General features: G+C 47.0%; 1 protein-coding gene and 1 long non-coding RNA gene across 22 annotated transcripts in view; both read right to left on the bottom strand.

Moving 5' to 3' along the window:
• Camk2g (calcium/calmodulin dependent protein kinase II gamma) overlaps positions 1-21,218 on the bottom strand; it is a 58,670-nt gene extending 37,452 nt beyond the window's left edge. For 17 of the 20 annotated variants that reach the window (XR_007347105.1, XM_048801845.1, XM_048801853.1 and 14 more), the window contains exons 1-4: positions 20,614-20,684; positions 20,384-20,478; positions 8,004-8,063; positions 808-862 (exon numbers count right to left, since the gene is read on the bottom strand). Coding sequence is in view for 19 of the 20 variants with exons in the window: in XM_048801845.1 (XP_048657802.1) it covers positions 808-862; positions 8,004-8,063; positions 20,384-20,478; positions 20,614-20,669 (266 nt within the window). In the remaining variant the exon portion in view is untranslated. Of the gene's footprint in view, positions 1-807; positions 863-8,003; positions 8,064-20,383; positions 20,479-20,613; positions 20,685-20,748 lie in introns of those variants that run through there. The other 3 variants (XM_048801847.1, XM_048801861.1, XM_048801864.1) reach the window with 3 other exon arrangements.
• Positions 21,219-22,592: 1,374 nt separating this feature from the next.
• Positions 22,593-25,387, bottom strand: LOC125616464. Of its 2 annotated transcripts, XR_007347087.1 has the most exons (4): positions 25,257-25,387; positions 24,963-25,090; positions 24,097-24,199; positions 22,593-23,093 (listed from the first exon to the last, which is right to left on the bottom strand). It is a non-coding gene; the product is annotated as an uncharacterized LOC125616464 (long non-coding RNA). The 2 variants fall into 2 exon arrangements; XR_007347088.1 differs by lacking the exon at positions 24,963-25,090.
• Positions 25,388-27,819: the final 2,432 nt, after the last annotated feature.

The raw sequence follows: 27,819 nt of genomic DNA, 5'->3' as shown, positions 1-27,819 counted from the left end.
GAGGTAACAGCGTTACACAGTAAAACAGCTCTTACAGAAACCTTAACTCCACATACACTTTGAGAGCCCAGAACATACTCAATCCTTCAATGACATGGGGCTCCTCCTTAGGGTATCCTGGGCTCCCCCTTCTTCAGGATATTTCTGTTTCCATAACCTGCAGATCAGCTAACATTAAAGGCAGCTAATGAAGATACAGGGATCTAAGAGAAAATATTCAACCTACTCCCCAAAGACATGCCTTTGTTTGAGACCAATATGAACATATGCCATCCAAGGAAGGACAGACCTACCACTGAAGTTGAGAATGAGACCAAGGACACAGAAACCTAACTCTATAGCACTGGAAAGGAGTTTCCAGAAGGTAAAGAGCCACTTTTAAGATATTAAAACACAACCAAAGTGGAAGAGAGACCAAGAGGAGCCCAGTTCATGACTAATAAAAGCTACCCTCAAATTCCCAGAATTTTAAGTTCATGCAAAGAGCAGTACTTTATTTCTATACTAAGGACCAAGAAACAAGAAACAAGCATCTGCACAAGATACACTGTGAAACAGAAGTGTGAGAGCAACATTGAGGCTGGCGCTCTACAGAGATCTGGGAAGATCACGAGCAATGAGACCCCCAGGGGGCTTTGGGTACCAACCCGGCTCCATGCCCGGAGAAAGTACACAATCAAGTCCTTTCTCTCAGGCAAAGGAGAGGGACCGTTGGCAGAGGCTGAAGACCCAGTTAAGCCTTTTCCCCAGCCTTCATCTTGAGCCAGCTGGAGGGAAAGGCCCCACACCCTCAAAAGGAGCACTTACAGGTCAAACACGAGGTAGTGAAACCCTTCTTCAGAAATACTGTCATGGAGGCGCACTGCAAGAGAGGAGATGGGGACAGAGATTAACAGAGAGAAAACTCGGAAATCCTATTCTCCTCCTCTTCAGCAACCCCACCCAGTACCATTCTGTCAGCCTCACCAGGCTCCCTCCTGAAGGCACTGCAGCGAGAAGTGGCAACATGCTCAACACCCACAAAGCCAAGGTTATGTAGCCACAGAGCAAGAGACCAGTGCTCTGGTTGCCGCCTCCAACTGGGGCAAGAAATAGAAGCTTCGAGGCCAAGATGTAAATCAAGACCGAGAAAAGCAGAAACCTTCCCAGAGGGGCTAGTCCCAGAGAAGGTGGTCCCTAAACATAGTGCATGGTGGTGTAACAGACTGAGAAACCCCTAGCAACACTGACAGCAGGGGCATGGAAAATGGGAAAGACCAGGAGAACTTTCAGAGGGGCAAATGAGAACAGCAGAGTGAAGGGTAATGGAAGAAGATGGAAAGGCAGAGCCCAGCAGGAAGGCATGTGAAGCAGGATAACGAATGGCAGGCCCAGGAGGCTAAGCCACATTCAGGCTATGACTATGACGACCTGTTTATCCAGTGTTTAACATACTTATGTGCCAGGCCTCCTGTAGTGAAGTTCTTAGCACACATTACTGATTCTATGAGCATTTAGTGAGCACTACTGTATGCCAGCCCCTGGGCTAGCTGGTGGCATTTATGAGGGAGAGACACAGTGCCTGCCTTCAAGGAGTTGATTACACTGCCCTGAGATGAATGTTATTCCCATGTTATAGAACAGGGCAGTGGAGGCTAGGAGACATAAAGCCTCTTGCTAAAGGCCAAAGAATTACTAAGTGGTGGGTCAAGATGTGAACCCAGGCTTCTCTGACTCCAAAGGCTGGTTCACACTACTGCTTACTAAAGAAACAGGGCATCCCACATACCAGGTTGTGAGACTGCTCACAAACATACCTACGACAGCATCATAAATGGGTCCAGGAGGGCAGACATGGAGAAGACTAGGGCAAGTTACCAACTGTAAGAAAAGGCTGGCAAGCATAATCTCTTCCCAATCCTTGCTTTCAAATCTCTTGGGCAAAAGACCAATCTAATGTCTTCTGAGGTCTCTTCATCAAGCTTCTGCCCACAAAGCCACCTCTGGGTTAAATGCCAACCCCTGAGCATCGTTCTAATGTAAACACGACTTGCTTTGGCTGCCTGTCCTGATGTTCCTGTCCCTTCCCTCACCTGAACTCTCTTGATGAGAAACCTCTGTTCCAAAGGGCTCTCTCTGTTTGACCCTTGCTCCAGTCCTCAGCAGTTAAAGAAGCTCTTCAGGAATGGCCTGACACCAAACCAACTAGTGAAGTGTTCAGATGTAAAGAAATCACGCTATCTCTTCCTTGGAAGGCCCAGACTGCTTCCATTTCCAGTGCCAGAGCATCTTCTAAGGGCTGAGGCACTTCGCTAAGTCCCCTAAACGCCAAAGAAGGCTCAGCCAGAATGCAAAATACAGCACCCAGCCGCCCTGAGGCACTGAACCATCACTACAGTCCCCTTGTTTTTCTTACTTGACAAATGCAGACACAGAGGCCTGCCTGGGCCTGATCCAAGGCCGAACAACCATCTACACATTGCATGGCCTACACTATTTGATCTGATCTGGTTATTCAACCCTGCATACTTCCCTACATCTGCCGATGACAGAAGAGGGCTTTTAGGACACAAGGAGGGAGCTACAGCAAGACCCCTGCATCCATCTTACCCACCTAACTGAGCATGCTTAATCAAACTCTCCAAAGCCTCCTCCCTCCTTTTTTTGCTTCTCTAGTCTCAGTTGGTGCCTCATGCTGAGTCCTGCTGTGGCTGCTCCCTCGCTTCCAAAAGGACTTTCCATTTAATTAAAAATTTGCTATTAAAAAGCATTAAAGTGTGTAATACAAATAATCCCCTGGAAATCAGCTGTCCCAGAAGCCAAAGACCAGCTTCATTAGGAAGCTGACTAACAGCAGCAGGATGGTGAGCTGACGGGACAGCAGGTAGGATGCTAACAACTGCTCCCAGGACAGCCCCCAGCACCCGGCCCTGCTAAGTCTGGCTGGGCCTGGCCTTGAGCTCTGCCTCACCTGGATCCTGCCCCAGGCCCGCTCCCTGCCCAGCACTGCAGACCTTGAGAACAGTGCCGGAGGTGCAGGCACCCAGGCCTTTGCCCAGACATGGAGTCACTGGCATATGCCCTTCTCCAGGAAGGCCACACATGGAGCCCAGGTGGGAGGGGATTAGTAGAAGAGCAGCAAAGGAAGACTAATCCTTCCAGGCCACCTAGACCTGGATGGCTTTGATGCATGCCCAGAGTAGGCAACCACACACAAAGATAAGGGGGGGGGGTCTGAATAAGACTGCTATCATTTTCATTTTTAATTTGAAAAGAAAATTAATGAGGAATGGAGGACAAGAGGAGAAACTTGACTGAGCCATTCTAAGCATAACTACCAGATTATTGAAGATAATCATCAAAATTATAATGACTAACACTTAGCTGAGCTGTTCCTATGTGCCAAGCATCGTACCATGTGTTTTACATGCACTATTTTACTGGACCCAGGCATTAATTCTGTAGTGTAGCTACTTATGGTGCCCTCATCAGATAGGAGAGGAAACTGAAGGTTCAAAAGAAACCTGCCCAAAGTCACACTAAGTGGCAGAAACAGGACTTGAAGACAAACTGACATCAACATCCTTGATACTGCAACAACTAGAGAATCACTTTGTCCATCCATCCTCTTAGGTAAAGGAGTTCAAATCTGTCCCCACAAGTGCTGGCCACTCTAATTGGCTCAATAATGCCCATTAGATGGCTATTTCAAAGCAGGTATGATTATACATATGGCTGTGAAGAGGGAGCCCAGCCTTGCCATCGCAGAGCTTCCAGGCAAAGGGAAAATACAGACTTTAACCAGCAACTAAACAAATACATAACTAGACACAACTAGAGATCTGTGAGGTACGAGTAAAGGGTGCTATGGCTGGGGTGAATAAAATAACCTGACACCCAGCCCATTATATAGTAATGACACGGCATGAAGGTCAGAGAGGGCCAGACCACGTCTATAAACAGGAAGATCTAGGAAAAGGACTCAAAACATTACTGCATTTCAATGATAAAACCTAATTACTGGGCTGGGGATATAGCTCATGATAAAGTGCTTGCTTGGCATGTGTAAAGGTAGGTTCAATCCCAGCACCACATACACACACAAAACCCTAATTACTATTCTTTAAAAATCAGTGGATGGAAGGGCAGGTCAAAACACCTACATATCTTTGATATTTCATATCTTCTAGGACTGAGAATATATGAAATATCATATTCTACAACCCAAATGCTGTGGCTATTTCCAATTCTCAAAAAAACCACCCAACAATATACTACATTTAACAAATCCTTTTCTAAAAAAACACTGAAAAAGTGTCACTGTTAAAAATGTCTGCAGCAGCTGGGTGCGGTGGCGCACGCCTGTAATCCCAGCGATTTGGGAGGCTGAGGTAGGAGGATCGCAAATTCAAAGCCAGCCTCAGCAATTTAGCAAGACCCTGTCTCAAAATTTTAAAAATAAGATAAAATAAAATAAAAACATCTGACGCAATATCTTGGTGGGATAGAGGCCCTGTTGCCACAGGAGCTTGTGGGGGACTGAGTGTGACCCCCAGGGGCCGGGTATGGCAGGACTTCTCCCCCTCCTGAGAAGGTCATTCACATCCAATGTTTCCCTTTTCTTTGCAACTATTTTTACTACGCTAACTGTGAGCTTAAAACACCCCAGGCCCAAGGTAAATGGTGGCTTTGCTTGGAGCTGGGGTCCTGGAAGCTGAAATCTCCATTTTCATTTTATCACCTCTGTTTCCTGGCCTCCTTTACTTACTAAACCCTCTTGCTACTCTATGAAGGGGCCCAGACAACAAAACAAAGGCAGATACATATTGGTTAAATAACTTGCTTCTAATTAGAAAAACCCACACTCAAACCCAGTGAACATGACTCCAAGCCACAAACCTTGGCTTCTTCAAGTATGGACCATGGGCCACAGCATTAGCATCACCTGGAGACAGTGAGCCATGAGGAGTCTCAACCCCCACCCCCAGCCCTGCCTGCCCCAGACCTACTGAATCAGGATCTGAATTTTGACATGATCCCTAGCTGATTCATAAGCACATAAAAGTTTGAGAAGTGTTGCTTTAAACCACAACTCTAGACTGTGATCGAAACTGCTGGGGCAGCTCAGCACGAAGGAAGACAGAGTCTATTCATTAGAGGAATTTAGAGCAGAGAGCACGCAGATCACAGGTAGAACGCACTCCATTCAGACTTCAGACTATCGGCACTACATGGCTCCTCCACTCAACTCCCCACCGCTGGCCACTCTCCCAGGGCTGTTTCGAGTTCAACAGTGTGCATTACATCCAATAGACATTTTATTTGCTTGTTTCTAATTAACATGCTTTATTTTGGGGGAGCAATTTTGAGTTCACAGCAAAATTGAGCAGAAGGTACAGAGCGTTCCCATATACCCCCACCACTACATATGCACAGCCACCCCCACTATCAGCATCCCACACCAGAGTGGTACATGTGCTACAATCGATGAACCCTACTGACACACTATTAACCAAAGTCCACAGTTTACTTTGGGGTTCACTCTTTCACTGGCTTTTAACTTTGCTAAGAATATCAGGGGAAAAAACTGGAGATACCTAGCCCCTTGTACCAAATATCCCTTCTGAATTCAACTGCCTACAACCCTGAAAACAGTCGGAAGTTGATGATCTGCTCTTTGCTCTCAGCTTCCTCAACTGTGTACCACCCTTGGGCTGATCTAATTGTCTCTCTTTGGGATGGAGTTTAAAAAGGCCACGGCCAAAAGGGCCACAGCTCTGAAGGAACAGTGGAGAGATGAGAGGAATAGTGAATTAGGGGCACACAACTGCCTCCTCTATAGCCACAAGCCAGGTCCGGATCCATGGCAACCTCCGTCTCCTGGACCTGCAGCTCAGTCACATCTCCAGGAGTCCTGGTTCCCATCAGAAGCCAGAGGGCCCAGCCAGCCAACGCTTCCAGGACATAGCCCTGACTCACCCTTCCCTCTGGCTTGCCCTTAACCCTGGAATTGGTCCTCAAACCAATATCCCCCAGGACCTGTAAGCAGATAGGAAATGGAAGCATAGTTCTAGGCAATTTGATCCTGACAAAGTGACTGCAACGCCTGCTTTTCCTGAGTCTTGCTGCCTTCCTACCACACCTGGGATAGGTGTCTTTACTCTGAGCTAGGGGTAGGTAGAAAAGGAAAGGGCTGCCAAACTGAGTAATTTTAAGAGGTCAAAGGGATATATTTAATTCTAGAAATATAGAAAAAGGAGATTAAGACTTTTTCCTGCTAGTATCCCATTTTTGTCCTTCCTGTTTATTTATTATGACCCTCTATGATCAAAGTCACCTTTAACATAGATGATACAGATATGAATCTGCATCCTCTATCACTGACCCCTCTCCCTTTGTTCTCCTCTCTACATGAAGACAACACTTCACTGTTGTACAAGCTGGTCATACAAAGCACAAAGGAAAGGAAATTTATTGTCCTCAGACCTTGAGACCCAGGCTGGTACACCAATAATGCTTCTGAGCTGGTGGATGGCTTTAAAGCCAGGTCTTCTGATTCAAAAAGCTGGGAAATGTTTTTTTTTTTTTTTTCCCCAAATTGTGGAATCTTGTTTTTAAATATTGGCAAATAATAAAAATATTTTTAGACTGCTGAGCCAGCCAAATTAAACATGCCTCAATTTGTGACTGCTGCTCTAGGTGTTTCTCTGTTGGCCATCTCTTACCCAAGACAACACACTGGTCCCCACCATGCAGTTTTCAGGTGAAGGTCTAACCTCAAAGACCACCCAGGAGGGCTAAGGCCAGGACTTACTGGCTGAAAGGTTTTGGCTCCATGGAACATACTGCACCAGGTGGAGCGGAGGCTTAGCTATGCCAATCTGCACTGGGTGTAATCTAAGCCACCGATTACGATCTATAAAGCCCTGCATGGTTGGAGTTCTGGTTACCTCAGAGCTGCTCCTCTCCCTGTGGGCTGGAGTAGGACCTCAGTTCCTCCACTTATGAGCTCATATGGATTTCTGAGACCTGGGGAGCCACGGGCCAGTAGCTCTGGAGGCAGCATCAAGCTTCTGCAAGTGGCCTCACAGGCCTGGCTGCTAACAGAGTGGAGCAGGAGGCCTCAGGGCACTGTGGGATCCCTGATATTTAGGCCATGCCTGAGGAGCACAGAACACGTGTTGTCTTTTGTGATGACTCAGTCCTTTCAGGGAAAAACCTAGGAGATGCTCCCTGCTCTGCCTCAAGTCAGCACCAGGGTTTCTGCTCAAACCCTGCAGCCAGCCCAATGTCTGTCCTTTCCTTCTGCAAACAGTACCAAATCAGGGCCAACGCTTTTGGCAAAGATTATTTCAGCTGAACAATGTAAAACTGAGCTGGAGTGGGTTGTGGCAGGCAAACCTCCTCAGGCTTTAGAACAACCAACAATGTGCTCTTGTCCCCCAAGTCAGGATGGGAACAGAGAGAAATCTTCTCAATTTTTTCTCCTTCCCCATCCAAGTGGCCCCTGCCATCCCTTCTCCAGAGAAGCTAGGCGGGTGGGCAACTTGCTTTCCTGGCTCCGGGAAACACAAATGGAAGTGCCATGGAAACCCTCAGAGTGAGCAGGACATTGCAACAGGAACAAAACTCTTTCAAGTCTAGAAACAAAATCCTGAGTTTTTCATGAGGGCTATGTAAGGCCCCTGGTGAAGGATGCTGGCAGCTAGTAGCCCGGAACCTCACATACTGAGGGCTCTGGACCTCAGCCCAAAGACGGAAGGAGAAAGGGAGTCTGAAACCTATTATAATGCCTCATATCCCAGCCCTGAGATGGCTCTGCTGCAATGGAGATACTCAGGTCTCTAAACAAGAAAACCTGAGAATTCTAAGACACAGCTGCTATCCTGCTTGGGTTTAAAAAAAAAAAAAAACAGGTAATAAAGACCCTCAGACAGAGGTGACTCCATACACAAAAACAACCAATCTCGGTTCTCTCTACTGTCCATAAAATACCCACAGAACACTCTGTACAGGGCACTCACCAATATTTGGATGTTTCAAAAGTCGGCATATCCGAGCCTCACGTTCTAGTTTTTGGTGATCTAAAAGCAGAAGAGAAAAAAACAAAAGTATTCAACCAACCATTATACTTGTGGTCACCTGGCTATTCATACTCCTTCAATTCTTAGATACCAACTATGCACTTCTGGCAATTTGCTGAATTAATGCAACAAGTCACAGCAATTCCAGAGACAGTTATTTCCAGATGAGGAAATGATTTGACATATTAAAGACCTCAAGCTAGTGAGTAGCAGAGCTAGAATCTGAATCCAGATCTTCAGTTAAAACTCTGGTGCTCTTTTTTTTTTTTTCAATATTTTTTTAAGGGGGGGGGAGAATTTTAATATTTATTTTTTAGTTTTCGGCGGACACACATCTTTGTATGTGGTGCTGAGGATCGAACACGGGCCGCACACAGGCCAGGTTTAGTGGTGCATGCCTGTAATCCCAGTGACTTGGGAGGCTGAGGTAGGAGAATTGTGAGTTTGAGACCAGTCCCAACAAATTAGCAATGCCCTAAGCAACTCAGTGAGATTGGGGATGGCTAAGTGATTAAGCACCCTTGGGTTCAATCTCGAGTACCAAAAAAAAAAAAAAAAGAAGAAGAAGAAGAAGTATTTACACAGCTGGGTGTGGTGGCACACACCTGCAATCCTAGCAACCTGGGAGGCTGAGGCAGGAGGATCACAAGATCAAGTCCAGCCTGGGCAATTTAACAAGACCCTATATCACTCTTTTTATTTTTTATTTTATATTATTTTTTTAGTTTCTAGTTTTAGGTGGGCACAGTATCTTTATTTTTTATTTTTATGTGGTGCCAAGGACCAAACCCAGTGCTTCATGCATGCTAGGCGAGTGCTCTACCACTGAGCCACAACCCCTGCCCTGTATCATTCTTTTTAAACAATAAAAAGGGCTGGGGATGTAGCTCAGTGGTAAAGTGCTCCTGGGTTCAATCTCTACTACCACCCCCACCCTCAAAAAATAAGAAGAAATAAGTAGTGTCCCCTTATCTGAGGAGGATACCTTCCAACACCCCCAGTATATGCATGAAACTGTGGAGGATATTAAATCCTACATAAAAGTACTGTGATATTGTGACAAGTCAGTCAGTCTGATAACCAAGAAGGCCGCTAAATGACTAACAGGTAGGGAGTTTTATACAGCATGGAGAAGCTGGACAAAGAAGTGATTCACATCCCAGGTGGGATGGAGCAGGATGGCAAGAGATTTCATCATACTACTCAGACAGCATGCAATTTAAAATTTATTAGTTGTTAATTTTTCTAGAATTTTCCATGTAATATTTTTGGATCATGGTTGACCACAAGTAACTGAAACTGTAGAAAGCCAAACCAAGGATGAGGGGAGACTAGTGTAATAGCTAAAGTCATACTGAACCTAATACACGACCAGACACTATGCCAGGAATTCTGCATATATTTTCTTATGTAGTCCTCATGGTAATGCCAAAACACAATGATCCTGACAATGAAGATGTTGATGATTAAGATAATGTGACTTAAAATAATAACAACAAATATTTAGTCAGCTCACTTCTATATCAGACACATCTTGCAATTTATCCTCATATCCTCATATTATGATGCCCATTTAAAAAATTATTTCTTAGTTGTAGGACACAATACCTTTATTTTATTTATTTATTTTTATGTGGTGCTGAAGATCAAACCCAGTGCCTCACCCTTGCTAGGCAAGTGCTCTACCACTGAGCTACAACCCCAGTCTATGATGTCCATTTTATAGAAGGAGAAACCAAAGCACAAGTTCTGCTTCTCCCCAGGATCCTCCTGGTCACCTACTGATGTGAGCTCTGGCTTCTTCACACTCAGCCTTTGGGATTACTCTATTGTTAGGAAATGACCAGAATCCGCAAGTCCTCAGATCCAAGTGAGTTGCATGGGTCAATTCCTTCCACAGGAAGGCAGAGCTCCAGGAAGTAGAGAAAATGCTGCTCTGAGCTAGGAGGCCTAGGAGCCTCCCTACTTTATTTCTCTCTGACTACTGGAATCTGCCAGGCCACCTTTTTTAGTCTTCCCTGCTCCTCTTAGTAGACTGTGACTTCTCCCACCTCTGGCTACCCCTCAGCTTCCCACTGTGCTTCTCATGATTCTCACATCACATAGTACAACGGTTATCTTTTTCTTTTCTTTTTTTTTGAGAGAAAGAGAGAGGAGAGGAGAGGAGAGGAGAGAGAGAGAGAGAGAGAGAGAGAAGAGAGAGAGAGAATTTTTTAATATTTATTTTTCAGTTTTCAGTGGATACAACATTTTTTTTTTAATTTTTATGTGGTGCTGATGATCGAACCCAGCGCCCCGCGCATGCCAGGCAAGAGCATTGCTGCTTGAGCCACATCCCCAGCCCACAACGGTTTTGGTCACAAGTTCTTCAAAGGAGTGGGGATCTTTCTAAATAGTACTTCCTAGAGTTCTTTCCATAAACAGGGACTCAATAAGGACTTATTAATAACAACAGTATCAGTAATAACTATCACTCACTAAGCATTTATCACATGTTAGGCAAAGGCCAGGATTATCACATTTCATCCTCACAGAAACTGTGAAGTGGGCCATCTGATTAGCTCTATTACACTACAAATGAGGAAACTGAGGCTTAACAAGATAAAATAACCTACTCAAGGTAACACAGACAGGAAATGGATGCAGGTAATATGGACCTAGTCTGGAATGACAGAATAAGAAAAAGTGAGAATATCAAGTAAAGACTTTAGGTTCTGGGGGACTGAGTCCAATGCAACCTGATTCCCCAAGCCAAGCAATTCCTATATTTCTTGGTAGGGGTTTCTCTACACCCAAAAATATCACATGGAAAATTCCAGACATAAGCCATTAATAAGTTTCCCCTAAACAGCAGAACGCCTCTGTAAAGCCTCCTATGACCCTCACAACCACCCCAGCAGGTAGGTGCTATAACTGCCTCTCATCATAGATTGCTGTGATGAAACTGAGGCCCAGAAAAGTTAATAACTTATCTAAGGTTCCACAGAAGAAAAGGGATAGAACCCTGGCCTGTTGGTTTAAGATAATGTAAGGATTATAGTCTAGAAGGAGTTCATATTTGTTGTTTCACCAACCACCTCCAGCTTTGTCCTCCACTTTCCCTCTAGTGATAGCTCTGCTTCGTGAAAGGAGGTGGGAACAGGCAGAGATTAGTTCCTGCTGCCAGCTAATCCATCCCAGCTGCCCAAAGATCTGGGTCATGCCTTCCTTCCTATCCTCAGGTTCCACATGTCCACTGACCAGGATGTATCTAGGAGAACCCCAGGTAACGCCCAATACCCATTGCTTGGTATCCCTTGGTCCCAGGTAAAGGGATATGACTAGGGAGTCCTATAAGCAAGGGCACTCAAGGAAGCAACGATAGCTTTGCTTGATGGCTTGGGGAAGCTTGCTTTTTCCCAATCTGGCCAGATGTTGGAGCAACCTCACCTTTCTCCCAGTCCCAGACTTGAGACAGAGGTACCAAACTAGGCAGTCCCTAACCTACAGATGCACTGGCCCTGTCTCTAACCATTCACCTTACCACCTCTGATGCACAAATCTTGGGCTTGGCTGCCCAGACAGGAATGAGAGACCAGCATCTTGCAATGTAGAGGTGGCAGCTGAGGAAAAGGCCCAGAAGATTAACGTTTATCTCTTCCCTTAAGTCTCTTACTAGCTAATGGTTTAGTACTACAACAGTAATAGCACTAAAAATAAGGAAGGGTGCTTTGGCTTTACTAGTGCAGTGACTCAGATTAGAGATAGCAGACACAAACTTGGGCTCAGGCTCTCAACTCCTCGAAGGAGTTTCCCAGGGTGCAGAGGGTCACTATCAGCCTCTTAATTCAAATCCTTACTTCAAGGTCTTCTCTTAACCCCAGGGCTGTGCCTTGGTCCTTACACTGATTCTAAGCCATGGAGTACAGCAATTAACACATTGGCTTTGGAGTCAGACAGCCCTGGATTGAGTCCAGCACTGCCACATTCAGCAAGTCATTAAATGCATCTGAGCCTCACTCATTCCTTCAAAATTTATTTATTGAGGCCTACCATGTGACAATCACTGTTCTAGATGCAGGGAGAGAGTTGGGAGCAAACTAAACAAAAATCCCTGCTCTCATAGAGTTTACATTTTAGTGGAGCTGGGGAAGGAGAGGGACAGACAATAAGAAACTCAAAAGCTTGCTAGAGGTAACAGCAAGTGCCACACAGAAAAGCAAAACAAGGAAGGGAGAAAGTTTAAATAGGGTGGTCAGGAAGCCTCAGCCAGGAGGTGACTCTTGATTAGGAGATGTCATAGGACATATGGTCATCCTTCCCAAGTTCAAGGGCATACTGGCCAGGCATGTATCTTGGGAAGGAGGTCCTACTTTTAAAATGGAGACAGTAATATCTGAGGTTTAAATGAGGCAATATGGATAGAGTACTTAACATAGTGTCTGGTACATAGTAAGAGCCTCTCTCCCAGGGCCTAGTTATAAAGAGGACAAGATCTCCTCAGCCAAGCATATGGTCATTTGCATGTGGTCACCTCTGCTACTGCCAGAGAAGAGAGAAATACCCACCTTCCCCTCTGCCTGGGCAAATGCAGGGTCTAAAATATGCCACTTGAGTCCTCTGACCTATTTGGGGGGCTTCCTGTGAGACCTTCCATCATCATCTGGGCATGGAGCCTGCCCATATCTATAGCCTAAAGGTGAAGGTGAGCAACAGGAACTCCTCAGAGAGAGGACCACCCCATGAAGCACCTGGCCAGTGGATCCCTCTATTTTCTCAGCCTCACTGGCAGTGGTGCCCTGCATCTTGAAGCACTCTGCTTAGAGCCACATGGTTTCTGACTACCACATTCTCCCAGTGTCCTTATACCATACACAGCCTGGCTATCACCCCAGCTTCTCTCTTTCCCTCATATTTCCTGTCCTATAGTCACTTCCAGGGGTGGTCCATGGCTGAGAAAAAGCAGAATGCTCCTCCCCACAGGAACAAGTAATGACTTGTAGAAAGCATCCTCCCCAAGTCCAAGGGCATACTGGCTAAACAGAGCATTCCCAAAAGGGGAGAGACCACTAACAGACACTAACAGAAACAGGGCAGCACAGGGATTTGGTCCACAGTGATGGGAATAGGCCCTGGCTGAGTATCCCAAGGTGATGATACATCAACCGATGTTCTTGCCACAAAGGCAGCCTCCTCCCTTGAGACATTCCACCTTCCAGTGACCATTAGGGAGCAGCTAGGATCTTCCCAGGCTGACCCTCCTCCCACCCACCTTTCTACCAGGCTCTACCCTATCCCCTCCCACAGCCCAGCCCCCTCTTCCTGTTTGACAACAGCCACTTCCCGCTTTGCACAGGGCCACTTCCTGCCTGCCTGTATGCTACTGCCATGGAGACCCACCCTTGCCGGCCTTCAGCCCAGCTCCAACCACAGCTCTCTGCAAGGTTCCCCCCACAAGATCAGAGGTGGTAACAGGAGCAGAAAGCAGAAGCAGCTTATCAGGCACCTATTCTGGTCCTCCAAGCCCTGCTTGGGCCCTTCCCAATAGCCCACCCACAGCAGGAGAAAACCAGGATCCCTGGAAACCCTGCCTCTCCCACCTTCTGTCCAAGTGCTTCAAGACTTGGTCTAAGATGCTGTAATTTCATAGGAAGGACAATAAGGAGTGACCTGATGCAACAAAGGAGGCAAAAAAGAGGAAGAAGTTAGTGAGGTGACAGCATGTAGCAAAGGGGAGCACAGAGCCTTAAAACTGTTTCACCACTTGGGCACCAAGAGAGACACCTACTCCAAATGTGCTTCCCTTCCCCCCTCTCCAGGATGGGGGGCAGGGAGGGCTGGCTACCAATTCTCCATGGCCCTGCCAGGGACCGGCCCACTGATTCAGTGATATTTCTCTAAGAGCACAAATTCAAGTACTGGCTTCAACTAAGAATTCTGCTGCCACCTAAACGTACAACCCTCTGTAAGTAGAAAAGGACATATGGTCATACTCTGGCTACGAGGACTCTCCCTGAGTTCCAATCTCAAAACACCCTTCACTTTACAAAGGGTATTTCACAGATGAGTGCCTATGACTCCAACACAGATTGTAAGAAACTTTCAGCAGCCCTGTCAATTTCAGACACTGGATGGCGGGAGGTGGCCTTATCTTGATGCCCTCCCGTGTGTCCCACCACCTCTTAGTCAAATAACAGAAGCCCCATCTGGCTGTGTTGGGCATCACTTTGAGGAGCAGAAACAGGGCAGCACAGGGATTTGGTGTCATAATCCACCTTCTCCAGCTGTTTATAAACAGCTCTGGGCCTTGGGCACTGACCAGTGGGAATCCCAAGCCACAATCCCACTGACCTCCCCCTGACACTGCAACACCACATCCCTTCCTCTTTGATTCTCACTCAAAAGGTGCAAAGAGTCTTCAATTAAAAGCAAAACCTACCAGTCATATATGAGCAGAGATCATGGTTTCTTAATTCCTTTACTCCCAAACACTGGGGAATAGACAGGTGCTACGAATCCAGGACAGGGAATGAAATGTGCCCATGTGAACGCCAAGGCTCTGCACCTCCTGCCTTCAGCCCTAACTTCAAGAGTTTCAACCAGGCAATGCAAAGACCTGAGCCCCACCATGGCCTTGGATCTCAAGACAAGGGAAGCTCTAAGAAGGGAAAGGCAAGAGGCGCCAAGACGTGCCCCACAGTTCAAGTGCCAAACCAACTCTGACGAAGAAAATCCCCATGGGGTCACTAGCAAGCCCCAAGAAGGCAAGGCTCTGCCTATGGACACTGGCCACTTTCAAGGGCCAGAACAGGGTCAGTGCTGAGTTCTCTGTTTCCCCCAGCATGGCTCCTGGTGCCTGCAGCCTTTGCCCACTGTTTTGGTGACATTTCCTTCATGGTAACCAGCCCCAAGTAAAACATCCCAGGAAGCAGCCCCTAAAAATAGCTCCTCCCAGGGCAGCAGCAAGCAGGGGGGGAGGGGAAAGAGAGGGAGGAGAAAAGAGGGGAGCAGATGGAAAGCTGCCGCTGCTGATGATGAGAGGGCCCAGGAAGCAGAGATGGTGTTGGGGGGGAGTGGTTGGAAATGTCCCCACTACAGAGTCCAAAAATGTGGGTACAGATGAGAGCAGGGCCTCAGCCAGCAATAATGAGGGATTTGCTCCACTGGGCTTAGAGCTCTGGGCCTAGATGGAGAGGAGTGTGGTAACACCAGGGTTCACTACAGGAACAAAGTACCCAGAACCTGTGTTTGAAAGGGAACAGCTACGGGGGCAGTGAAGGCCAAGCTGTTTGAGGTTGCTGGGGTCTGGGCACCAGCAAAATCATGGGTATACCTACAACTCAAAAACAAAACCTAACATAAACCCCAAACAAGTCTTTTATGCCTTGGTTTCCCCAATGGTCCCAGGACAGAGCTGTCTGGCCATGAGTAGGTGACAAAGGGCCTCTGCAGAGAGGCACTCAAGAGGTGCGAAGTGTCCATCTCTTCCTGTCACCACCCTTTTGGTACCCATGGGATCAGGCCCTAGTCAGCCTGCCAAAGCTGTTCAGAAAGCAGCAAGCACAGAGATGGTGGCAAGAGCTGGTCCCAACGCCCCCCCCTTCCCTGTCTCCAGCCTCAGCAGAGAATGGGGTCAGCCACTCACCTCTAGGGTTTCAGCACGGCTTCTGACGAGGGTATGATGACAAGGGACGAAAGCAAACAACAGGAAGAAAAGCAAGAGCCTTGCCTATGGGATAGGGCCTGCTTTCCAACCTCCATCTCCACCCTGATACAGCACCCCAAGTCCCACTGAGGAGGTGGGTAGGAGGGCAGGGTGACAGGCTGTATGACTAAATCATGACTGTACAATGAAACTGGCCCAGCAGAAGGCTTGGCACAGAGAAGGGACCTCTAGCTTGCACTCTCATCCATGGCAGGTACGAGAGAAGTCAGAGAAGTTCATTTATATGAAGGATGCTATTTCTCTGTTAACAGAAACCAGGCTATTTTATCCTCAATAAGAAAACATGGTTTTGCACACAATCTCTCAATGCTTCCTCGAGTCCTGGTATTCCAGTATAGCACAAAGCCTCCTCCTCCTTCTTCCCCTCCTTCCATTGCCACATCACCCTCCCTCCTCTTCCCCTCATTTCACCCAGATCCTTAACAGGAAAGTATCACTTGGAGATACCACAGGGGACACAAATGTCATGGGGGCTACTCAGGCCAACACCAAGGGGGTGGGGACTTCCAGCTGGCACCATCCAAGGGGATCCCATTTCAGTCCCCAGGGCCAGCTGGACCCAGAAAGGGACAGCCTTTACCCTTCTGGTGGCCAACATGCCACAACACCAATCACTCAACCTGCTACAGTCTCAGATGCAGACTGGCATCCCAATCTGGGGGCCCAGAATGAGGCCCCTAATCACAGATCAGCCCATGTGCACAGTTGGCCACATACTGGAAGAGACACCACCTGGAGAAGGCTAGCCCCAGGTGCGGCTAGTGAATCCTAGGAGTGTATCAAGAGCAACTGTCACTGCTGCTGCTGATTTTGGATGGCAATTTTTAAAGAGTGGCTCATGAACTACCTAGATGAAATTTGTTGGAGCCTGTGTTAAAAATGCAGTTTCTGGGACCTCACCCCAGACCTCCTGAAGCCGAAGCTCTATGGACAAAACCTAGGAAGCAGCATTTTAAATCAATACTCAAGGTTGACCATTAGACACACTAACACTGACAGTCAGTGCTCAGAGACGGTCCCAATAGCAGTCCTATAAGACCATTAACAAGAAGAAAAGAGGAGCCATAAGCTACACTGACTTCCTACATCTCTCCTGTCCCAAGCACAGGTATTTATCCTCATCTGTCCTCTCCTCCAGCAGCAGACTGGTTCTCTGGATCAGAAAGGGGGAACCCAAGCCAGCACCAGGGAACAAGGGCTCCAGCAACTTGACTTTGAGTTTCCCAGGACTCAAAGCCAAAAGGTAACCATGATTGGTTAGGCTTCTTGATCCATTCATTTAACATGTATACTGAGTGTGGATCAGTCACTTTGCTAGTGCTCATCTACACAAAAATTAGAAAACAGATAAGGTCCCTTGCCTCACCTCCTCAGGTCCTCACAAAGAGGAGAGCTTTTCTTACAAAGTAGCTTCAATAGAAATCTCTTCACATAGGGTTTACAGATTAAATAAATAAATATAGCAAGTGTGGTAACAGATTTCATAACACTGTTTCTGGTAGCATCTCTCATTAAGGCCAAGGGCATTACTCCCAGTACCCATCTTAGTGAAAGCAACTGGAATCCAGATAAATGGCCCAATACAGAAGTTTTTTTATGATGCTAATTGTTCCAAGGATAAATCCTAAGGCATGCAGAAGAAAAAAAAAGACCATTTGCCCTTCAACTGTAGCAATATGGGAAATATGCTTTGGATACAAGTGAAGAGAACAGGATATAAAATGTTATGCTCCACGAGGTGAAAATCTGTATGCATATGAATAAAGATAAGAAGGGAATATGAAGATTTAAAAATAAAAAAGACATAAGGGCTCAGGCTCCTTTGTGGGGAGGGTGCTCTTAAATCTTAAAATAACGATTTATCATTGCCATCACCTGGCCCACTAGCTCCTGCATCCAAGCCTATTTAAATGCCTCCTTCGGCCTAGCAGAGCCAAGCTAGGAACCACGGGCTCTGGTAAGAGCCCCATCTCCACACCTATTGCTGGTTTAAAGCAAATGGAATGACATTATGTGACTATCAGTGACTAGGTAGAGAGGCCCACAAACAAAAAGGTGCTCAAAGAACATTCACGTGAATTCCCTACCTGGCAACCCAGCCACCAATGTGGGTGCTGGAGGCTACAATGACAAGGAATGACAACCCACAAGAAGGCTTCCCATCCATATCTGACCCCCAGAAGTCTAAGTGATTTCTCCCCAGGCCTCCCGGGCCACCTCACCATGAGTGCCAAGGAGAAGCAGCTTTATGCCCTCTTTCTCTCCTTTCAGTTTGCAGCACAGAAAATCACAAATAAGACAGCAATCCAGCAAGGAATCCCAGCAAACAGAGTAAGCCCCTTCAGACCTTCACAGGCTACCCTGGTGGGCCCATGACATTCCCAGACACAGAAATCTAACACCTATGGAGCCCTAGACAGACAGACAATGATGAGTGAAACCCAGTCCCAGCACCTTTATAAAATATAGAGTGTAAACTGAGAGGCTGAAGGAAAGCCACAGCCTTCACTTCCTAACCCCATCAGCAGCAGCCTAGTGAGGACCTTGACCCAACTTGCTCCAGGGGTTCATATCGCCCATACCAGCCTAGCATGCCCCTTGCTGCCTCTACATACAAGACAACATCCTCCCATTCTCCCACCCCCAGACACTACGGGCATGCACGTTCCTAACTCTTCTTGATGGCATTTGAGTCTATCAGTCAGGAACAAGACTCTGTCCCAAAGTTAACCTGGTATACAAGAGAGTCCCAGTCTTGGCATAACCATCTCAAAAGAGGGGGAGTTGCTGTCTGAAGCATACGATTTCACACAAGAATCCTCTTCTCAAGTTGAAAAAAAGAAATCAGAAATTAAACCTCATCTGGTTTGGGCAGGGAAAGAAAGATACCAGTTGGGAAGGACAGAAAAAAGTGGAAAGGAGGTAAGAAAGGAAAGGGATGCTATCACACAGGGAAGTTCAGGTGGGTAGGGAAGGAGTAGAAGATGAAAGCTCAAGGCAGCTGGCTCCATAAAGTCACCACAATCACTATCTTATGTCCCAGATTTTCAGCTTCCAGTTGTCTCTCCCTCCTCACCCTTGGGTGAGGGGATACTGTTGAGATAAAGAAACCAAAGCACTGCATCACTGACTGAAGACTCCAGACATCATCCCCATTTCTGATACCTGGGCTATGTGTGGGCATATCTTCAACCTGGTGTCCCTGCCTGCACCTTCCATTCTTAGCCAAAGGATATCTGCCAGAGAGCCCAGCCCCTGTATCTCCCCTACCTTAGGGGAGGAGGGCATCTGACCACCCACATATCTCTATAGCAACCACTGCCTTGGACTCAAGGTGCCCAGAGAGAAGGAAAATAAACAAGTCAAGTTTACAGTCAGTGCACTCAGTGAGAGATAGAGGCAGGGATGGGACAGCAAAACAAGCCCTGCTGGTAAAGATAGGAGAGACTCTCCAGCCAGGGGGCAAACACAGTCCTGCTAAACAGGTCCCAGGACAACTGCCAACATGACAGAAGCCCCTGTCATCTCTGTGGAATTTTATAGCTTCTCTGAGTGCTTGGGACATCTATTACATCTCTAGCCCCAGAGATGCTGGCATCATTATTGGCCAAAGCTCACATCTTCCCCAGGGCATCTGTTCTGGTTCCTAATATATTTCCAGTATCCTATTGCCCAGCCCTAATTCCTTTCTCTGAGTCTCATAACCTTTATCCCTGGGCTGCATTCTACAGCCCTCAGAGACCTGACCTCTCTGTACTAACCAGACTTATTTGCAGAATGCTTCACACATTGCTGGGTCTACACATATCAGATGAGGTAAGTTTGGCAAACATCCAATAAGAGGTTCACAAAGCATACGTTCGAGGTGTTAAAGATGGGCCCTGACCCTTCCAGCCTCAGGTACTAGGGAGGATCTCACAAGTGAGGCTCCAAGGTCTGGGCCTTCATGCTCCCCACATCCCAAGGCAAGGCAGCTCCTGCCCAGACTGGGCCACTGGGATTTCCAGACCATGAGGCATCATCACTCTCCATCCAGGACAGACTACATCTGCTACTGCACTACCAACTTTGTAATTTGATCAAAAAAAGCAATCAAGTTCATCTGGCAGGATTTGTTCCCGAGAAGCCCTCGCCAGTAGCAGCCTCCCCTGATGTTTACAGATTTTCTTCCCTTGGGAGTCTGTTCTGCCGCCTGGTGGGTAGGGGAGGCTGGATTTGTCAGTGCTGCTCATTTACTGCATCCATCCAAAGTCACCATCGGGGCACAGGGACTAGGACAGGCCTGCAGTGGCCATCACTACTCTAAACAGTGCTCCAAATTAAGAGCTCTCTGTTCCATGCCACCCACTACCCCAGATCCTCCAACTCCCTAGGATCAAACTCCTTTAAGCCTTTAGGGATCACTCCAGTTACCCATGTCTCTTACATCTTCTTCATTCTTTTCTCCCTAAGCATTTTCAATACCTCACACAACTCCTTGTTTAGCTTCAAAGTCCACCAGAAATTTCAACTCATTTTTAAGTGCTAAAACATACTCCCCAATTCCCAGGGTACCTGCAGAAGTCAAAGGCCCTGGAAGGATCCCCAGGGAGAAACCAAGATGGAGAACACTCACCTCGGGCTGACAACTTCTTGGTGTTGATGATTTTTGCTGCATACTCCTGTGTGGAGGTTTTCTTCACACACCTGCGGACCACAGAGAAAGCACCCCTGGAGGGAGAAGGGGGAAAGAACTGGGACACCGAGCAGGGCAGAGTGACACAGACACACTTTAAATCTGAGGACAGTGATGCTCTCACCAGCAGACCTTTAGACACACACACACACACACACACACACACACACCCCAGTGCAGTGACCACCACCAGCCAACATGAGGCAGAAGGATGAAGCCACAGCATGACACTGAACAGATGTGGGTGGAGTACCACCTGGTTCCCACCCCCTCATCTAGTCCCTGGGCAAAGCAACAGCCCCAACCTCAGGCTGTACATCAGGAGCTGGTGGGCGATGCTTCAAACACACACCTGCTGCATCTCACTGATAGCCCTGCAGTCCTGGCCAAGAGAACCAGAAAAGAAAGAGAACCTGCCCTTCTCTCTGCAGTAATAGTTGAGGGTAGAGGAAGGAGAGGTTAAAAGGAAAGTATGATTCCAAGAGAAATCGCCATCGACCAAGGGGGAAAGTGAAGCTCAACCCTTCCCTCCCATACCGGCTTCATCCCACCGCAACCCAGCTCAATTGACAGCCTTTGGGGAAGAGGGCACAGTTCTGAGTCTGACATCAATAGCTCCCCTTCCCCATGATATTTTCCTCTACGTTCCCCGCCAAATGGGAGCTCGCATTCCCGGGCTCTGGAAACGTCTAGGGGGGCGAGTAGGGCGGGGGCTGCAGTGGCCCGGCTTCGCGTCGCGGGTGGTGGTGGTGGGGGTTAGGGCTGCAGCAGCGGCCAGCTCAGTGCCGAGGGGAGGGGGAAGTGAGGTAAAGATAGAAAGGAAAAGGAGAATGGATTGATTTCCTTCTAATTTTGTAAATTCTAAATTTCCACTTTATTTGTTTTTTTTCCAAAAGTAAAGGGCAGCACCAAGGACATGGTAGATAGTCGATGAATATTTGTTGAAAGGCAGCTAGTTACAGTAATGTGAGTTATTCCCAAGTTTTCACCCCAATATTGTTCTTATCATTTTTTCTTTTACCCAGGGACTTGATGCAAAGTTCTTTTTATGGTTACCCTGAAATAGCCAGTGTAGAGCCCTCACCCTCATTGGAGATGATATACCTCTCCTGGCAGGCACAGGAGATTGGCTAGTTATAGTCCTCTTTTTACACTTCCCCCTGGGACACTCTTAGGGGACTCCATGACAGCCCTAGTCTGTACTCGTTCTGACCTCTCTCCACCGTACATGAATGAATATAAAGTTTCAAGTATCAGCGTCTGGAAGTCAGGAACCAAGTCGCCTTGAGTACCGGGAAGGGGACATTGATGATCAACTGATATGCAGACTCCATTTCTGGAACACAGGCTAGCAGTTACTTTTACCTTGAAGGTGGATGACAGAAACTCAAGACTTACTGGCATCTCCATGTTCACATTCTCATTGCCTGCCCACGCTGGGACTTGGGACCTGGCTCTCACCCTGGTGCTTTGAGGTAGGAAGTGGCCTTACCCCCACCGCTTTACTTCCTGTTGCCCTGGGGATGGGTGGGGCATAGTGCTCTTAACCTCTACCCTTTCCTTGGTCCTTTATGCCCTCCTTCCAGGCAATAAATTAATGCTTTTACTCTTGGACTCCATTCCCTTCTATTCCCTAATCTTCTCAACTGGGCAGTCTCAGAGCAACTCCTTGGGCTATTGGGTAAGGAAAGGAGGGGAGTATTCCCTGAGAGCTTTGCTCCACCCACCCCTCCCCCAGGCTGCTTGGGAGGCTGGGACACCTCTCAATTGTCTCCCCTGTTTGCTGACAATAGACACAGGACTCCCCTGTGGGCTTCTTGCTGTAATCAAGTCTAAGCTGCAGCAGTTGGCTGAACTCCATCCTGCCCAGTTGGGGCTGGCCTCTGACTTGGGGTACAGCTGCCTTAGCAGATCAGGAACCTGCCCAGCCTGTTTCTCCTCCATGGAGACAGTTATGTGCCTCTGTGCTACCAATCTGTGATGTTGGGTACTGAGGAAGGGGTGGTAACTCCCTTTACCATTACACAAATATTTACTGAGGGTCTGGGACTGAATATGCAGGGTGAACAAAAAGACAGAGGCCCTGCCCAACTGAAGCCTACAATTTAGTGAGAAGGCAAATATTAAACAAATAACAGCAAANGGGCCAGGAGCGTCAGAGAAATGTTTGTGGGGGGGGTCCCAGCTCCGGACCACCAGCGCTGGCCGACAGAGCTGAAAGGTTCGCGGTCTATGAGCTAGTCCCGGACCTTGCAAGGGCTCTGAAATATTCGTGCGAGGATGGGTTAGAAGTGGCGTATGGGTCCGGACCATTGAGCTTTCTGGGAGAGTCTCCACACGTGGGTCCCAAACCCCCAGCCCGGCTCTCACCAAGTGGAGAGACGGCCAAGGTCAAGAAGACTGTATCAAACTGCACACGCTGGAGACATCCACAATCTGTACAGAAGAAGCTGCCGGCAGTCTTCCCTCAGGGAGCTGACAGTCTAGCCTTGTGCAAGTATCATTGCCGTCATTTTTGGGTGGGGGACCCTTCAGGAGTGGTTTCATCAGGGAGATCAGGCCAGAGGCAAAGGATGCAAGTGGCACTCTCAGGCCAGCAATGAAAGGGAAGAAAGGGGAATGATTTGCACAGGCTTTGTGTCTTTGGTGGCTAAAAGATCAAGTAGAAGGAAGAACAAAACATTCCATTTTGTTGTAAGCCATCCTGTACTTTGATTTTATGGCACTTACATATTTTGTAATGATACGTTTTTCTGGTATGAGAGCTAAAACATTATAGAATGAACTCTGGCATCTGACTATCTATCTTGGATTTCTGGGTAACTCAGTAGCCAGCTATATGACCTTGGGCAAGTCACTTCATCTTTCTGTGCCTCAGTTGCCTTGAGAACTGGTAATAAAATACTATCTTCACAGAGTTGTGAGCATTTAATGGGCTAAATCACATAAAGCACTTATAATAGTACCTGGTATCTAATTAAAACTGTTTGCTGTTATTTGTTTAATATTTGCCTTCTCACTAAATTGTAGGCTTCAGTTGGGCAGGGCCTCTGTCTTTTTGTTCACCCTGCATATTCAGTCCCAGACCCTCAGTAAATATTTGTGTAATGGTAAAGGGAGTTACCACCCCTTCCTCAGTACCCAACATCACAGATTGGTAGCACAGAGGCACATAACTGTCTCCATGGAGGAGAAACAGGCTGGGCAGGTTCCTGATCTGCTAAGGCAGCTGTACCCCAAGTCAGAGGCCAGCCCCAACTGGGCAGGATGGAGTTCAGCCAACTGCTGCAGCTTAGACTTGATTACAGCAAGAAGCCCACAGGGGAGTCCTGTGTCTATTGTCAGCAAACAGGGGAGACAATTGAGAGGTGTCCCAGCCTCCCAAGCAGCCTGGGGGAGGGGTGGGTGGAGCAAAGCTCTCAGGGAATACTCCCCTCCTTTCCTTACCCAATAGCCCAAGGAGTTGCTCTGAGACTGCCCAGTTGAGAAGATTAGGGAATAGAAGGGAATGGAGTCCAAGAGTAAAAGCATTAATTTATTGCCTGGAAGGAGGGCATAAAGGACCAAGGAAAGGGTAGAGGTTAAGAGCACTATGCCCCACCCATCCCCAGGGCAACAGGAAGTAAAGCGGTGGGGGTAAGGCCACTTCCTACCTCAAAGCACCAGGGTGAGAGCCAGGTCCCAAGTCCCAGCGTGGGCAGGCAATGAGAATGTGAACATGGAGATGCCAGTAAGTCTTGAGTTTCTGTCATCCACCTTCAAGGTAAAAGTAACTGCTAGCCTGTGTTCCAGAAATGGAGTCTGCATATCAGTTGATCATCAATGTCCCCTTCCCGGTACTCAAGGCGACTTGGTTCCTGACTTCCAGACGCTGATACTTGAAACTTTATATTCATTCATGTACGGTGGAGAGAGGTCAGAACGAGTACAGACTAGGGCTGTCATGGAGTCCCCTAAGAGTGTCCCAGGGGGAAGTGTAAAAAGAGGACTATAACTAGCCAATCTCCTGTGCCTGCCAGGAGAGGTATATCATCTCCAATGAGGGTGAGGGCTCTACACTGGCTATTTCAGGGTAACCATAAAAAGAACTTTGCATCAAGTCCCTGGGTAAAAGAAAAAATGATAAGAACAATATTGGGGTGAAAACTTGGGAATAACTCACATTACTGTAACTAGCTGCCTTTCAACAAATATTCATCGACTATCTACCATGTCCTTGGTGCTGCCCTTTACTTTTGGAAAAAAAACAAATAAAGTGGAAATTTAGAATTTACAAAATTAGAAGGAAATCAATCCATTCTCCTTTTCCTTTCTATCTTTACCTCACTTCCCCCTCCCTCCCTCACTACTTTCTCAACAGCACACACTGACGTGTCCATGTGGCACTTTGGAGCCTACAAACTCCTCTGTGTGTGCACACACACACCCTTCTTGATCCCTATTGCTGTAACACCCACAGAACCTCCAGCTACCCCACAGCAATTAGAGGGAAGATACATACAAATAATAACAAGCTCACCAGATCCCTGCGTATCAGTATCTATGGCAACCTCATGGGGTCCTCAAGCTGTGCTCTTCTGGTTGCAGCCAGTCCCCTGGGCAGCACCAGCAATCAAGCTGTGGCAAGCGCTCCAGGAACAGGGAATACTACAGAAAATTGATGCCCTGAATATCACCAGAGATACCCCACTGGTGGGACCCTGGGACCCTCCCTCATTCTGACCTTTGAAGCCCCCCAAAATTATGCCATTTTTTTTCTGAATGAGAGCCTTCCCTCTCTTAGAATGCAATTTTAGAGTATGAAGGTACTTACTCTTCAGATCTAATAAAAATGGAGCAGTTCGGGGCTGGAGATGTGGCTCAAGCGGTAACTTGCTCGCCTGGCATGCGCGGGGGCCCTGGGTTCGATCCTCAGCACCACATAAAATAAAATTAAGATGTTGTGTCCACCGAAAACTGAAAAATAAATATTAAAAAGATATTCTCTCTCTCTCTCTCTCTCTTTCTCTCTCTGTCTCTCTCTCTCCTCCTAAAAAAAACTGGAGCAGTTCAAAGTGTGGTAGAATAATGTGGGGGAATAATGCCATTAGAAAACAGTTACCCACTTGTTGGGAGATTTTGTAAAGTCAGTTTGAAGGGAATTCAGTCTTGAGTCCATGAGGGGTTTTCAATCCACATTGCATAGAATCCCAGGGCTTATGTGGCTATGCTCCAGTTGCTGCCCAGCATATCTACAGGGGTTTCGTATAATATTTGGTTGAAGATGAGAATCATTGGCTAAAAAGAATTTTGAAATCCACTGAACTAGTGGCTTCTGAGAACCTCTCCAACTCTAAGATTCTATGACTAGTTTTGGAGAATTAGAGGTGATAAAATCATGACCCCTCTCCATGAAACTCTGAAATATTAGTGATAAGGCATTTGAAACTAGAGATGTGATCATGGGGATAGGAAAGAGTGAGAAAGACAAATAAAAACATTTAAATACGCAATCTCCAAAGAGGGAGTGAGGGATGCCCCTGTCTTATCTGGAAGATGCACTGAAAATGGACTTCTTTAAATCACAACCATGCACAGAAAACTTGATAGCCTCCATCCTTAGTGAGAACCACTCCCAAACAAGTCACTGTCCATTGTGGGAGTATTTCCCCATCCTTTTCCTAAAAGGGGAAAAAGTACTAAGAACCCAGATTAAATCAATGACCGGCATGTCTTAGAGGAAGAGCTGAAGTATTTGAGGTGAGGAATGCAGCTCCTGAAGACTTGGACAAAGGGAACTGAGATTTTGGAGTGAGAGGCTGAGGCTATGTGGGGTGTGAGTTGAAGCATTGGATGTGAGGAAGTGAGGTGTGTGGAAGTGAGTCTGAGGTACCAGGAATGAAGAGCTGAGCTCAGAAATTCAGTTGAATTGTAAGAACATATAATGTGAGAAGCCAGGGTATTTTGAGTGAGGGTATCTCAGTGGTAGAGTGCTTGCCTATCATTCTTGAGGTGAAACCCATTTTCCAGCCAAGAGGGCTGGTTCCAAAGGGCAATCTGATCTTGTCATTCCCACCCCACAAGTCCAAGTTAGAACTCCCTCTGCCTCTATTCGGTCATTCCCTTATAGATAGGTGCTCCTTGAAGGCAGGACGTATCGAACGCTACCTTCCCTCCTCCACTACCTCTTTTTTAAGTACTGGGAATTGAACCAGGGATTCTGTACCATTGAGCTATATCTGCAATCCTTTTTATCTTGAGACTGTATCTTGCTTAGTTGGTGGGGCTGGTCTTGAATTTACAATCTTCCTGCCTCAGCCTACCTAGTCTCTGGGATAACAGGCGTGCGTCACTGCACCTCGCTTAATCTTTCCCCTTATAACCTCAACACCTGCCATAAAGCCTTGCATAGAGTAGGCACTCAATAAATATTTGTAGAATGAATGAAGTATTGGGGGCATTAGGATGAGATATTTGGAGTGAAGAGGTGGAAGATCAGGCGGATGGGTGGGGAGAGGTGACAGAGCTGTCATAGAGGCAAAAGGGAAGGGTTGAGTTCTGGGAACTGGCTGTCAGCACCAGTCAGGCAGGAAGAATGGCATGTGGGGCCCCCTGGTGGGCAGACTTGAGGTGCTTTGGGAACTTTAAGGGAGGGACAGGAGTGGGAACCAGCATGAATGACAAAGGGAGGTGTGGTGAAGATGACTATAACCATCAGGATAGCTAACACGCTGGGAGAGCTTGCTACTTATACAGCCTGTGCACTAAGCCCTCTGCATCAACTATTCCTTTCAACCCTTGCCACCATTCTGTGAGTAAAGGAGCTATCGGCCTCATTTTACAGAGGGGAAAACAGAAGCTAAGAAAGGTGAAATAACTTATCTCACCGCAAATAGCTATTAGGAAGTGGAACTGAGATAATATTGTTGGAAGGAAGTGAACAAAAAGAGATATTGGGGGTAGTAATGGTGTTGGGGAAAATTCAGATACCACTGATGGAATCCAGACCGAATTTTTTTTTTTTTGGTATGGGGATTAAACCCAGGGGTGTTTAACCATTAATTCTCATCTCCAGCCCTTTAAAAAATATTTTATTAGGGGCTGGGGATGTGGCTCAAGCGGTAGCGCGCTCGCCTGGCATGCGCAGGGCGCTGGGTTTGATCCTCAGCACCACATAAAAATAAAATAAAGATGTTGTGTCCACCGAAAACTAAAAAATAAATATTAAAAAAATCTCTCTGGGCTGGGGATGTGGCTCAAGCGGTAGCGCGCTTGCCTGGCATGCGTGCGGCCTGGGTTCAATCCTCAGCACCACATACAAACAAAGATGTTGTGTCTGCCGAAAACTAAGAAAAAATAAATATTAAAAAAAAAATCTCTCTCTCTCTCTAATATAT

Source organism: Marmota marmota, unplaced genomic scaffold (genome assembly GCF_001458135.2).
Source record: "Marmota marmota marmota unplaced genomic scaffold, marMar, whole genome shotgun sequence".
In the NCBI taxonomy this organism is placed as follows: Eukaryota; Metazoa; Chordata; class Mammalia; order Rodentia; family Sciuridae; genus Marmota; species Marmota marmota.
Note: the sequence above shows the minus strand (reverse complement) of the source record. Positions and strands in the feature narration are given on the sequence as shown.